The sequence below is a fragment of the Peromyscus leucopus genome, chromosome 1 (assembly GCF_004664715.2).
Source record: "Peromyscus leucopus breed LL Stock chromosome 1, UCI_PerLeu_2.1, whole genome shotgun sequence".
NCBI classification, from domain to species: Eukaryota; Metazoa; Chordata; class Mammalia; order Rodentia; family Cricetidae; genus Peromyscus; species Peromyscus leucopus.
The window spans coordinates 56,530,131-56,544,905 of record NC_051063.1 but is presented as its reverse complement, the minus strand read 5'-3'; the positions used below and the strand labels follow the sequence as shown (position 1 = coordinate 56,544,905).

Sequence of the window (14,775 nt, the reverse complement as noted above, 5' to 3'; positions counted from 1 at the left end):
CCATGGACTTAGTGGCCATTGTTTGACTTACTCTGAGTGAATGTGTGGTGTACCTGTCCAGGGTCCACCCAGAAACAAAGACTGCATCCTATATCTGGAGTCCCAGACCAGAGTCCTCAGCCTTTTGAGGGGACACCATGATCTTTGGACTTTTGGGTTTTGCACATAGCATTGACTTTCTCTACTCCTTCACAAGAGAAACTACCCGAACAGCTAATGTCTTTGTTTATTTTCTATTCCACACTTCTCTGCCTCGTGGTTTTTTCTTTTCTCCTCGTTCTCTCAAAGCCCATTCCTTTGAAAAATCGATTTCTGGCTCAGGGGGTGAGGTGTTTACTCACAAACCCAGTGAGCAAACTGTCATCCCCAGAACCCACGTAGTGATGGCAGAAGAAAACTGACTCCACCAAGCTGCCCTCTGCCCCGTCCGTGCATATATGGCATAGCACACAGTAATAGTAAACTCTAAACTAACTACATAAGTCACTTCTGCTGTGTGTGCTGGTGTGTGTCTTTAATCCCAGCACTCAGGAGGAGAGGCAGGCAGATCTCTTTGAGCTCAAGGCCAACCTTGTGTACACAGCCAGTTCCAAGCCAGCCAAGGCTACATAGTGGAGACCCTGTCTCCAAAAGTACCCCTTTTTGAGGACAGGGAATGAATGAACTTTAAGATAGATGAACTTTGGAAATGTGTAACATGAAAAAACCAAAAACCAAATCAGCAGTATTGGTTGTGCTGGTGATGCCTACAGTCCCAGCATTTACGAGCCTGAGGCAAGGGGAGTGTCAAAAGTGAGGCCACCTTGAATTGCACAATGAGTTCTGGTCCAGCCTGGGGTACATAGCAGGACCCCATTTCACAAAGCCAAACAGGCTGAGATGGCTCAGAGGATTAGAAAAGCGCCTGTCACTGGGCAGTAGTGGTAAAAGCATTTAATCCCAGCACTCAGGAGGCAGAGGCAGGCAGATCTCTGAGTTCAAGGCCAGCCTGGTCTATATAGTGAGTTTCAGGACAGCCAAGGCTACATGGAGAAACCCTGTCATGAACCCTTCCCCAAAGAAAGACAGAAAGAAAGGCACTTGTCACATGCCACCAAGTCTGATGGTCTGTTTGATCCCCAGAACCCACATGGTGAAAAGAAAGAATTGAACTGACCCTGGCAAATTGTCCTCTGACCTCCACGTGACTGTAGCATGCTCCCACACGGATGTGTATATGTGAATAGGTTTTTCTTTAAAATGCAGAAATCTGCATGGGAGGAGCCTGAACTCAAGAGAGAAAAAAGGAATGGACAGTGAAGAGCACGCTGGTGGCCATGAGTGAAGTCAGTGTCCTATGTATCCCCTTAATTTTCTTGACTTTTTTTCTGGAGTATTGGATGGAAACCAGGGTCTCCATCATGCTAGGCAAGTGTTGTAGCACTTTGAGACAAAGTTACACTGTGTAGCCCTGGCTGGTCCAGAACTCCCTATGTAAACAAAGCTCTTTTTATTATTTTTTTATTTTGAGTCAGGGTCTATGCCGTCCTTGCTGTCCTGGAACTTGCTATGTAGACTAGACTACACTGACCTCAAACCCAGAGATCCTCCTGCCTCTGCCTCCCGAGTGCTGGGATTAAAGGCGTGCGCCGCCGCCGCCACCCAGTTTATCCTGTGTTTTCTATCTGTTTCTCTCCCTTCTATCTTATCTAATATTTCCTGGTACTTCTACTCAAGAGCACTCTGGGGGAAAGTGGGGGTGGGATGGCCCCCACATACACTGGTATTCGTTTTGATTTGAGTTATATGTCAGTTTTAAAAAGTGGTACATGCGAGGATCAGTGATGGCTGTGCGCCGTTAATCAGAGATCATAATTCATTCTGTCGCCTTGAAGTCCGCCCCCGCAAAACAGTAAACTGCTTTTTCTACTCTCCGCCAACTGAGAGTCTGAAATGAGTGGGAGGGGCGGTAACTATTTTCACTTTTGTCTTCCTGTTTTTTCAGAGCCTGGGAAAGCAAGTCAGAATTTCCAATCTTTTCCAATTCCCACATGATTTCCTAATTTAGAATGAATTCAGAGAAAATAAGTCTTTCTCCATGTGCTGAAGCCTTCTCATTCTGGCATTGGGAAAGCAGCCCGGGGTGGAGAGTACTCCAGCCCAGGTCCCCACACTCAACAGCACACCTAGGTGGCAATTTTCGCACCCTGCAAATGCTTTCATCCCTGGAGCTTGGGCCCCAGTGCTGGGCCTTCAGGAGATGCAAGCAAGATGTGACCCTGGCTGGTTGCGGAGATCCCTGAGGGTTAGACTTTAGCAGTCAGCACCTATCTGCAGAGCCGAAGCCCTGGGGTTGGACCCAGGGCGTCTTCCAGCACTCATTGCCCTCCGGGATTCTTAAATCAAGTCCTTAGAGAGGCGCAGGTGCCCAGCCCTCACCCCACGGCCGCAGTCACGGTGAAGCGGGCGACGCGGAGCACCGCTCCCCGACTCCTGCGCGCACTGGATCTAGGTTGGGGAGCCTGGGGCCTAGAACGCGCCGCGATCCCCAGAAGGCCCGGCACAGTTAGGAAACCGTGTGGAATTCAGTCACCGGCCTCTGCGGGCGCAGCAGGCCCGGGCCTCTCCCTGCTCACGGCGAAGGGCCGCAGCCTGCCAGCAGCCCTGGCTCTGCTCCAGAGCCGGCCTGGGTGACATCACCAAACGTCTGCGATCAGAGCGGGGCGGGGAACGGGACCCGAAATCCCCTAAAAACAGAGTGAGTAATCGCGGGCCCGCCCTCCAGGCGGGGCCGGGACCCCGAGCGAGCTGCGCTACGCTGCGCTGCGCTGCCCCGGAGCGGCCTGCAGCCGGGCGGGCCTCGGGACGAATCGCCTCGGCGCCCGCCCTCCCTCCGCGCCCCGGTGTCCCCGCCTGAGCGCCGCACACCTCCCGAGCCCCGCGCGACCTGCTCGCGGCCCCCACGCGCGGCGGTGGCGGCAGCGCAGCGCGCAGGCGCGGCCGGATTCCGGGCAGTGACGCGACGGCGGGCGCGCGCCGCGCATTTCCGCCTCTGGCGAATGGCTTCGCTTTAGCGCGCCCCGGGCTGAGCTGCGACCCCGGCCCCGCCCCCGGGACCCCGGCCATGGAAGGTGAGGCGGCCCTCTGGCCCCGCGGGGTGGCTGTCCTCGAGCCCCGGGGCCCGCGGCCGGAGCCCCCCCCCCGCGCCGTCTTCCGCCCCTTTCTGCGCCGCGGGGTGCTGCGCAGGGAGCCTCGGGCCGGATGGTGGCGCGGGGCGGGGCGGGCTGCGAGGGGTCTGACTCGGTTACCCCTCTCCGTGGAGGGCGACTTGCCTGACTCGGTGTCCTTCCTGGGTGGGCGTGCGGGTGGATTTTGACTCAGTTTCCTCGGCGCCCCCCACCCCCCCCCCCCCCCACTCCGTGTCGATGCGATTAGCTCTGGCTTCCTTTCCTTGTAAGGGAGAAAGTGTCTGACTCAGTGTCCCCTGAAGAAGAGAGAGGGCTAGTGCCCTTCCTCAGTGTCCCTTATGAACGTAAAACAGGCATTGACTCAGTTTCCCTGGGCAGAGGGCATGCCTCCCTGCCCTCTTTTCTCTAGTAGAGGGATGCTGCCGTCTTTACCGGGCCCCATTCAAGGCAGGCTGTGGGGTCTTGACTCAGTTTCCTTGGGAGGGAGCTTGGCTCTCTCACGCCTTCCCTGGTGGGGATGGGCGGGCAATGGAGTTTTACTGACAACGCGCCTTTCCTTTTCAGATCTATTTCCCCTCATCTTCCCCTCAGGTGAGTGGGCCATCCTTCCTCAGTGGATAGGGGCTGACCTGGAGTGGGGGGCGTGGGGGCAGCACCTGATGGCCCGCTTTGTCACCCACAGAGCCAGCCCAGGCTTCTGGGCCCTATGTGGAGATCATCGAGCAGCCCAAGCAGCGGGGCATGCGGTTCCGCTACAAGTGCGAGGGTCGCTCGGCAGGCAGCATTCCCGGTGAGAGGAGCACAGATACCACCAAGACGCACCCCACCATCAAGGTAGGCACCAGCCCCCGGGGGCTGAGCTGGGCGCTGATGTGGAGGAAGGCACGGTGGAGCCACCCGCCCGGCAGACTTGCCTCCCTGCTGCCGTGCCCTGTGTCTAGGAGCCAGGTTTGGGATTCCTGGCCCCTAGAGTACTCTGTACTTTGGACAGATCAATGGTTACACGGGACCAGGGACAGTGCGCATCTCTCTGGTCACCAAGGACCCACCTCACCGGCCGCATCCACACGAACTCGTGGGGAAAGACTGCCGGGATGGCTTCTATGAGGCTGAACTCTGCCCAGACCGCTGCATCCACAGGTGAGTTCTTTCCAGGCCAGGGCTGGGGTGAGGTCAGGGGATCGGAGGCAGGGTAGGAGCAGGCAGAGGGACAGGCAACTGTTACAGTGTTACCCCTTTCTAGACACAGGCAGAGCTCTGAGTCCTTGCTCTCTCTGTTCCTGGCTCTGCAGACAGGTCTCCTTTGTCTTAAATTCTTTGACAGACAGGAACTCCATGGGATAAGGATCACCTTATCACCTTGGAGCCACAGACCCTTGTGGCTAGACAGGCCAGTCTCTTAGTGTCTGTATGAGGAAGATATCCATAACGGACTCTCCTGGAGCCTAAATACCAGCTGGCAAAACCAGGTGATAAATAATTGTACAAACAGATAGACAAGATACCACTAGAGAATAATCATTTCTGTGATGAAAAGAAAACACAGTAATAAATTGGAAGGAGGAGGATGGCCTCATTACTTGGAGACAGTCTCATATAGCCCAAGCTGGCCTTGAACTCACTAGATTTCACCTGCCTCTTCCTCCCAACTCCAAGGATAACAGGCAGGTACCACCATGTCCTGCTGTTGGTCTCATGACTAGGGTTGGAAGGTTACAGAAGGCCTTTCTGCTAACACTTAAGTGATGAGAAAAACCAGACGAGTCGAAAAGAACATTCCATGCACAAGAAAGAAATGCAGTGACCTTGAGGAGGGAATGAGTATAGTGTGCTTAGGAGTGGGAAAAGACGCCCCTGTGGCTGAGGGACTTGATGGGCTGGGTCCCACAGAGGCTGGCCAGCGGTAAGGAGTGGGTTTCATCGCAGCGCAGTGGGAAGCTGATAGAGGGTGCAAAACCTAGACCTGGACCTGGGGAGGGGGAAAGGAGGAAGGGGCTTTGCCGAAGGCAGTAAACTGATGCCCGAGACACCATAGCTTCCAGAACCTGGGGATCCAGTGTGTGAAGAAGCGAGACCTGGAGCAAGCCATCAGCCAGCGCATCCAGACCAACAACAACCCCTTTCAAGGTAGGAGCAAAGCAAAGACATAGGCCTACCTGGGGTACACGCATCCCCATCACCTTCCCAGGGCCTCTGGCACTCACCTGCCTCCGTGGCCAGACAGACAGTTAAGTGGAATCTCGGTGCCAGTGTGGTTGGTACACGCTCACATTTTACCATGGAGAGTCAGGCCTAGAGAGGGTCCTGCCTTCCGGGTTGCAGTGGAGCCAGTGATGGACGGGTCTACAGTTTGTCTTCCTCTCCAAGCCTTGTGTCTTACGTGTCTCCTCTTCCCTTAGAACTGCCTGCCCGCCCTGACTCCTTGTTTTTCTGACAGTTCCCATAGAGGAGCAGCGTGGGGACTATGACCTGAATGCAGTGCGCCTCTGCTTCCAGGTGACAGTGCGGGACCCAGCAGGCAGGCCCCTCCGCCTGACACCTGTCCTCTCTCATCCGATTTTTGATAACCGTGAGTGGCCAGCTACAGTGAGGGGGAAGGGGGGCCTGGGAAGAGAAAGGAGGCTGGGGTGGGTGGGTGTGGCGTGCGAGAAGAGCTCTGGCTTCCCTTTAGTCATCCAGTTATGCTGGCAGGGGACAGGGCAGAGAAGACCCAGAGCTGCCCTCCATTGGAAGCCTCCAGGATGCCCTGATGGGGAGCGGCTGTTTTCCTTATCTTGCGTTGAGATGCTAGTGTGCCAGGAACTGTGCTCAGGACTTTAGGAAGCAAACTCCCAGGAACCAGATAATGCTAGACAGTGATAATTCAACAGTAACAGCTCACAGGAAGCTGACAGATGACCTGGGCTGATGGATTGCAGTCGTTAACAAGCAGCAGGGTAAATGAAAACAGAGGGGCTCTGGAGCCCCAAGGACTGGAAACCAGTACAAACTGGGAGTGAGGAGGGATGAAGCAAAAGCTGGAAATATGCTTGGTTGGCTGGAGGGAGACAAGGGGTGGTCAGACTGTTTCCTCTGGGCTGTCCGGTCTGTGTTGCTGTGTCCCTCTTTCTAAAGCCGTGCCCCCACAGCAGGGAGATAGTTTTTGAATTGGTGGAGGTGAAGAGCAGGTGGAGTGGTCTGCAGAGTGTGGTGAGCGAGCTGCACAGAGCTGGCTGGGCATGGCTGTCACCTCTCCTGTGGGGTAGGCTGGAGACCTCTGATGGCTCAGGGTTTCCTTCCTTGTCCCATTCTCAGGCGCCCCCAACACCGCTGAGCTCAAGATCTGCCGAGTAAACCGAAACTCTGGGAGCTGCCTTGGCGGGGATGAGATCTTCTTGCTGTGTGACAAGGTGCAGAAAGGTACGCACTGGGCTCTGCCCCCGCCCCCCCCCCGGGGGGAGTGGGGGGGGAGGCTGAGTAGGGTGACGAGTGCCAGGACTCTCAGTGGCTTCAGGGGAAGCAGGGTGGTGTCTCGGGGAAAATGTATCAGGAGTTGGGGACCGAGGTCTGTTGGGGTTCGGACACACTGATCCATACTGCTGCTGTTTCCTGCAGAAGACATCGAGGTGTATTTCACCGGACCAGGCTGGGAGGCACGAGGCTCCTTTTCTCAAGCTGATGTGCACCGGCAAGTGGCCATTGTGTTCCGAACGCCTCCATATGCTGACCCTAGCCTGCAGGCTCCCGTGCGTGTCTCCATGCAGCTTCGGCGGCCCTCTGATCGGGAGCTCAGTGAGCCCATGGAGTTCCAGTACCTGCCAGACACAGGTGTGAAGCTAGGGAGGGCAGTGCCAAGGCTTCTGTACCACGGCTGGGAGAAGACCAGGCTGGATGTCCAGAACCACACTTAGGATTTATGCATCCTGTGTTCATTGCACATAGTGTTTCTGTCAAAGTCAAACCATACATACCATGGTGGTCACATAAGACTGCACGGGCAGTGGTGGCGCACGCCTTTAATCCCAGCTCTTGGGAGGCAGAGGCAAATGGATCTCTGAGTTCGAGGCCAGCCTGGTCTATAGAGTGAGTTCCAGGACAGCCAGGGCTACACAGAGAAAAACCCTGTCTTGTGGGTGTGGGGAGGACTACATTGTCTAGTGATGTAAGTGTCTTAGTCTGTGTAAGTGTACTTTAAGATGTTCATATAATTAGCTGGGTGCTCCAGCAAGCATGTATAACGAGTATGTGGATGGTGTGGACACAGACAGACTGCTAGAACTACTTGGCCAGGCAGCCTTGCTGAATCAAGGTGATCCAGATTCAGTGAGAGGTCCTGGCTCAAAAGATAAAGTGGGCTGGACATGGCAGTGAATCCCTTTAATCCTAGCACTTGGGAGGCAAAGACAGGCAGATCTCTGTGAGTTTGTGGCCAACCTGGTCTACATAACAAGTTCCAGGCCAGTCAGGGCTATATAGTGAGATATTGTCTCAAATCAATCAATCAATCAATCATTCATTCAATCAATCAATCAATCAATCAGGTGGGTGGCACTAGAGAGGTGGCTCAGTGGTTAAGAGCATTTGCTGTTCTTCCAGAGAAGCCAGGCTTTACTCCCAGGACCCACATGGTGGCTCTCAGCCATCCATGTCTCGTTCCAGGGGATCTGACCCTCTTCTGAACTCTGCAGGCACTAGGCAGCATGTGGTGTACACACTACAAACAGGCAGAAAGCTACACAGAGAAACCCTGTGTCTGAAAACAAAAAATAAGGTGTTGAGTGGAATAAGGTGTAGAGGAAGACAGTCAGTATTGAGCCTTGGCACGCTCATGTACCCGTCTGCACACACATGCATACATCTGCATGAACACGTCAGGTACCACACACATAAATAAATGTAATAGTAAAATAGGTGTCCATACAATGACAGATTTGCCAACAGCGTGTCTTAAGATTGTCCCCACTGTTAGCGACGTGGAATTGTAGTCAGGGTCCCTTTCCTCCCTCCTTTAGTTGTGGCACCCAGCTTACTCAGCCCTGCCCACTGCATCTGCCCTTGCGGGGAGCAGCTCCTTAAGTGACTTGACCTTAGCCTCTCGTCACCTTCTGAGGGGACAGAGTGAACGGAACTCCCTAGCAGTAGAGGCTGGGTGCATCTGGACCAAGGTCACTTGGCTTGTGGACTTGGAGCCACCTGTGTCCCTGCCACTACCACGTAACCCAGCTTCATTTGGCTCGAGGCTTAGAGCACAGTCAGGGCCCATGTCTTGTGCTCTACATGAAAAAACCAACGGGACGGGGCTGCAGAGGGCTCAGTGGCTGAGAGCACCGGCTGCTCTTCCAGGGGACCCGGGTTCAATTCCCAGCACCCACATGGCAGCCCACAACCACTGTAACTCCAGTCCCAGGGCTTCGAGGGCACCCGGCATGCACATGGTGCACAGACACACATGCCGGCAAAACCATACACAGACAGTAAATAACTAAATGGGGGGGGGGCTGTGTTTTTGTTTTTTCGAGACAGGGTTTCTCTGTGTTGCTCTAGCTGTCCTGGAACTCACTCTGTAGACTAGGCTGGCCTCCAACTCACAGAGATCCCCCTGCCTCTGTCTCCTGAGTGCTGGGATCAAAGGTGTGCGCCACCAGGCTCTGCTGTTTTGTTTTTATAAATGAGACAAATTCCCTGCCCTTCACAAGCTTAGTAGACAGGTAGAGGTCTAAATGACACACCAAATGGGGATGTGTTCGCATGCTAAGGAAGTGCAGGGGCAGGGAGCTGAAGATGAGGAGGTGGCGTTTACCTGGGAGAAGGACCTGAGGTGTGTTCTTCAGGTCAGTGGCCTAGTCCTGGAAGGACAGGGATGTTGGGGAGTACACAGCCTATTCAGAGACATCTGTGGTGGGAGCTATCTTCAGGCAGTGAGCAAGCCCAGACAAAGGGTGGTCTTGTTAGGCTTAGCTGCATCTGGGGTTCATTCTGAAAGCCCCAGGGAAGAGACTTGACATGAGCTGAGCTGGAGGCTTAGTCTGGCTTCTCTGAGCAGAGTGTTAGAGATGGAGAGACTTGGGGCGGGGCCATAGCTCAGTTGATAGAGGGTCGTCTGTCATTCCAGTTAACTTGAATTCAATCCCACGTATCACTTAAACCAGGGATGGTGCTACACACTGGTAATCCCAGCACTGGGGGGTGGAAGCAGGAGGATCAGAATTCAAGGTCATCATCCTTGACTACATAGTAAGTTTGAGGCCAGCCAAAGCTACATGAGATCTTGTCTCAAAAAAGAAGAGCGCTGACAATATGGCTCTGAGTAAAGACACGTGCCGCTAAGCCTGATGGCCTGAGTTTGATCCACATGGTAAAAGGAGATAATTGACTCTCAAGTTGTCCTCTGACCTCACTCTTGCTGTGGTACACACACACACACACACACACACACACACACACACACACACACACACAACATAATAAATTAGTGGTTTTGTTTGTTTGTTTTGAGACAGGGTTTCTCTGTGCAACCCTGGCTGTCCTGGAACTTGCTCTGTATCCCAGGCTGACCTTGAACTCAGAGATCTGTCTGCCTCTGCCTCCCGAGTGCTGGGATTAAAGGCGTGCGCTGCCGCGCCGCCGCCACCACCACCCAGCTAATTGTTTTAAAAGATTTATTTATGTATTTTATGTATATGAGTGCTCTATTTGCATGTATGCCTGCTTGTCAGAAGAGGGCATCAGATCTCATTCTAGATGGTTGTGAGCCACCATGTGGTTGCTGGGAATTGAACTCAGGACCTCTGGAAGAGCAGCCAGTGCTCCTAACCACTGAGCCATCTCTCCAGCCTCCATAAATTAGTTTTTAAAAATCTGGGACTGACGGGCAGTGGTGGCGAATGCCTTTAATCCCAGCACTTGGGAGTCTGGTCTACAGAGGGAATTCTAAGGCGGCCAGGGATACACAGAGAAACCCTGTCTTGCGGGGGGGGGGGGGGGGGGGGGGGGGACACGCTGAGGCTGGGAGGCCATTTTGGAAGACAGTGCAGTGGTTCAGGAAAAGAAGACGGAGTGTGTGCCTTGTGGAGGGTATGGCAAAGGTGAAGATCACGTCTATCGCTGTCCTCCTAGGTCACCCTTCGGCACCATGGCCTTTTTGCCTGTGACAGACACCAAGCGGCTTCACCTTAGGATGTGTGTGTTGCCATGGCCTCTGCTTGGAATGCTTGGCTTGAGCGTTCATGACCATCTCACACCACCTGTCTTCCCTGAGCACCTCTGTCAGACCTCCCAACTTCACCTCCAGGGCTGCTCCTTATCTTGTTCATGGGTGTGAGCATCCTTGGCACTCTTGGCTTTTTGCTTTGTTTTGTTTTGAAGCAGAATCTCGCTATGCAGTCCTGACTTCCTTGGAACTTGCTATGTAGACAAGGCTAGCCTTGAATTTGCAGAGATCTGCCAACCTTTGAATATATGTGCTGCCACACCTGGCAACACTTTTTAAATTTTATTTATTCGTTTATTTTTACCTTTTATTTATTTGCATGTGTGGAAATCATGCAGGTGGAGATCAGAGAACAACTTGTGGGAGTCAGTTTTTAGTTTTCTCCTTCCACCATGGTGTCCTAGAGACTGAACTCGCCTTTATCTGCTGAGCCAGCTCACTAGCCCAAAGGTTAGAATGGGCATCCTGGCACTCTGTAAGGTCATGTTTTTGAGGATTAAGCCTCTTGTGTTTACCCATCTCCAGTGGCTAGGAGGAAAGCCAGCAGAGGATGTGCTTGGCAAGTTGTGTCGGGGTAGTATTGGAGTAAAAGGAAAGATAATGGTCAGGATAATTCCAGTTTCCAGTTTGGGTGCCAGGACAGACAAGGGGGACACAGGAAAAAGAACTCATTGTGTGACATGAGGTGATGAAGTTCACTTTGGAGGAAAGAAACTGAGGTGCTCTAGGCAGTTCTGAAAGCTTCAAGCTGAAGGCTGGAGCCTTTACCTGAGATGAGTCTGTGGAAGTCTTGGGCTGACTGCGATGCTCAGTACACTCTTGCCCTCTAGGCCTGGGTGGATCCTTAGGTGAGCAGCACAGGGGATGATAGGTGAGCTGCAGCCTCTTGTGCCCTGGGGCATCGATCCCTTACTTAGCATCACCCAGGGGCCAAGATTCAACCAACAAAGCTGGTTGTGGTGATGCAGGCCTTAATCGCAGCACTCTGGAAGCAAAGGCAGGTGAATTTCAGAGTTTGAAGTCAGCCTAGTCTACATCATGAGTTCCAAAACAGCCAGGGCTATATAATGAGAATCTGTCTCCAAAAAACCAAAGGGGGGCAGGGAGATCCATTCAGACCCTTCTCAGAAAGTCACACATCCCTTCTTAATTATTGGGAGAATAGGTCTTAGGAGAAGATGACCCTACTGCCCTCCTGAAAGGGCCCCAGGGAGAACTGGAGCCCAGCTAAGGAGCGTAAACCCTACCGTCCATATTGTTTTCCCAGATGACCGCCACCGAATCGAAGAGAAACGCAAAAGGACCTATGAGACCTTCAAGAGCATCATGAAGAAGAGTCCTTTCAGTGGTGAGCTGAGGAGCCCAGGGGAGGCTTGAGCTGATGGGCCAAGCTCTAGAGTCAGTGAGAGGTGAGAAACACCTGGAGTCTTAAAGCTGACCTAGCTTTTGTCCTGTAGGACCCACTGAACCCCGGCCTCCACCACGGCGTATTGCTGTGCCTTCTCGAAGCGCAACTGTCCCCAAGCCAGGTAAGGAATCCCTTTGTCCTACTTGAATGAGGGTCACATTTGTTCAGACTGGAGTTGCAGTTCTTCTGGAGCAGACATTGGTCTCACCTGCAGAGTTCTGAAGCCTCCCCTCTCTAGGGCCCGTGATTTTCAGGGGTGAGGCCTGAGGTTCTGTCGGATCATCCAGGGGGCAGTGCAGGTGTGGAGTTTTGGGCTCCACACAGGTTGATAAACTTGAGGCTTTGAAAGTGTGGCACAGTAACCAGCAATTTCCTGAGGGTGTTAATGTCCATGGAAGTCTGCAGCCATAATCCAGTTCAAGTCTGAGCCAGGTCCAGGCCTTGTGCTAACGGCCTGCAGTCCCAGCTACTCAGGAGGGTGAGGCAGGAGGTCATGGGTCCAAGGCCATCCTGGACTACAGGGTTTAGTTCAAGGCCATCTTGAAGAACCTTGTTTCAAGTTAAAAAGTGAAAGCAGGGCTAGGATATAGCTCAGTGGTGGAGTGCTTGCCTGGCATGCATGAAGCCCTAGATTCAATACCCAGTACCAAGGGACTAAATAAACCCTGACTTGGATACCTTGAGATACAGACATTGGAAATGGATAGTCCCTGCCCTTGGCTCTTGACTGAATTTAGAAAGAAGAAATCACCTCCAAAGATAGAAGTTATGGGGCTGGAGAAATGGTTCAGAGCTTAAGAGCACTGGCTGCTCTCGCAGAGGACTTGGGCTCTATTCTCAGCACCCACAGGGCAGCTCACAACTGTCTGCAGCTACAGTTCTAGGGGAGCCACTGCCCGCTTCAGGTCTGCAAGGGCACCACATCCACGCAGTGCACATACATAAGAGCAGGCAAACACTCTCACACACACAGTGTAGTAAAGGAAACAACAGGTCGTGAGTTCTGGAGTGTGGCTCAGAAAGTGGCACATGCTCACCACCACCCCAGGTTCCATGGGCTCGTCCTCTCGGTTGCTTTTGCAGTTATTGTGTGAGGAGAACTTTAAACATCAGGGGTGAGAGCTTTGTGAACTCCAGTAGTCAGGGAACACCTCAGTGTGGCCCTTGGAAGTGGACCCTACAAGTCAGATTTTGATCCCCTAGAAGGGGACTGAGTCTAAGCATTCTCGTGAGGGGCTGAGTGTGGAGGATGGGTAGGTAGATATGTCTCTAGTGCTTTTTCTGACCCTTCCCTCTTTGTCTTTTCTCCAGCCCCCCAGTCCTACACCTTCCCAGCACCCCTCAGCACCATCAGCTTTGAGGAGTTTTCCCCCATGGTGTTACCATCTGGGCAGATCTCGAACCAGGCCTTGTCCCTGGCCCCCTCCTCTGCCCCAGTCCTGGCCCAAACCTTGGTCCCCTCCTCTGCCATGGCACCAGCTCTGGCACAGCCCCCAGCCCCTGTCTCAGTTCTAGCCCCAGGTCCTCCCCAAACCCTGGCCCCGCCTCTTCCAAAGAGCACCCAGGCTGGGGAAGGCACACTGTCCGAAGCTCTGCTACATCTGCAGTTTGATGCTGATGACGACTTGGGGGCCTTGCTTGGCGGCAGCTCAGACCCGGGTGTCTTCTCAGACCTGGCATCTGTCGACAACTCAGAGTTCCAGCAGCTCCTGAACCAGGGCGTGTCCATGTCTCATCCCACAGCTGAGCCCATGCTGATGGAGTACCCCGAAGCTATAACTCGGCTAGTGACAGGGTCCCAGAGGCCCCCTGACCCAGCTCCCACATCCCTGGGGACCTCGGGGCTTCCCAATGGCCTCTCAGGGGATGAAGACTTCTCCTCCATTGCGGACATGGACTTCTCAGCTCTTCTGAGTCAGATCAGCTCCTAAGGGGCTGACACGGGCCCTGCTCAGAGCACCAGGTTTCAGGGTATTGGAGCCTTCCCGAAGCACTTACTGATTCTGGGGAGCGTGCTCCAACTGCCCCTGACTTCTTTGGGTGATATCTTCTGGGGGTGGCACATTTTATTCTTTTATTGGCAGTATCTCACTCTCTTTTGGAGGTGCTTAAGCAGAAGCATTAACTTCTCTGGATGGAGCTGGGAGGACTGACTCTTCTCCCATGCCTTGGTAGGGAACTCTGGAATCTCTCTTCCATCCTCCAGTTCTAGCACTCTCCTAGAGAGGGGGGCTTGCTGGAGCTGTGGCCTAAAGGCCATAAAGCCTTATTATCAAGTGTCTTCCTCAACATGGATTCCTGTACACCTTGATGCAAAGCAATGCTCCTAAGAGCAGCCCCTGTGTGGCGCTGCCTGACACCAGCACACGAGGGCCGATTCTCTCCTGTGGCACTCCTGCCCCGCCGCCGCCGGCTCTTTCCATGCTGAGCTGTGGCTGAGGGGAACAGGTGGGACAGTGCTGGCCACCTTCAGGATCCTGAGGGAGTTTGGTCTGAGACATCCCTGCTCCCCCTTTTCTCAAGTGCCTTAATAGCAGGGCAAATTGTGTGGAGTCAGGAGGCGGGCTGGAAGCTCAGCCACAAGACGGTCTTTGAGAAAGCTATTGGACTCTTGCTCTTTCTAACTCTGAACTAATAAATGTGTTACCATGCTGGCAAGAGAGTCGCTGTCTTTCAGCAAACACTGACCACTGCTGATCATTTTAGGTTTGACGATGGTGAAAGAATTGAGTGACTTTGTACTCGTCTAGAGGCCTGGGACCTGCAGATGCCCCCTGAAAGTCTTGGTTCCATCTGGTAGATGTAGCAACTAGGGCAGGGCTCCCACTACTACCACAAAAGGCCCGATAGAGCCCAGGAGTTGTGGGGTGAAGTCTCTTCCAGTGGTGGAGATCCCACTTGCTCCAGGTGTTATGTTAGCAGAGACACAGCCTGGTAAGGAGATGATGCTGAGATTACCCTGGGAATGATGAAGAACCCTGCATAGCAGTTGGGAGGTTGAGGCAGGAGCT

At 53.5% G+C, this 14,775-nt stretch overlaps 1 protein-coding gene across 1 annotated transcript; it reads left to right on the top strand.

Moving 5' to 3' along the window:
- The first annotated feature begins 2,785 nt into the window (after positions 1-2,785).
- Positions 2,786-14,422, top strand: Rela (RELA proto-oncogene, NF-kB subunit). The gene is made up of 11 exons (XM_028855915.2): positions 2,786-3,110; positions 3,732-3,758; positions 3,850-4,001; positions 4,159-4,307; positions 5,203-5,294; positions 5,605-5,736; positions 6,462-6,566; positions 6,762-6,974; positions 11,624-11,704; positions 11,814-11,885; positions 13,076-14,422. Exons 1-11 carry the CDS (start codon positions 3,104-3,106, stop codon positions 13,693-13,695), a joined length of 1,650 nt encoding a protein of 549 aa, XP_028711748.1. The 5' UTR covers positions 2,786-3,103; the 3' UTR covers positions 13,696-14,422.
- Positions 14,423-14,775: the final 353 nt, after the last annotated feature.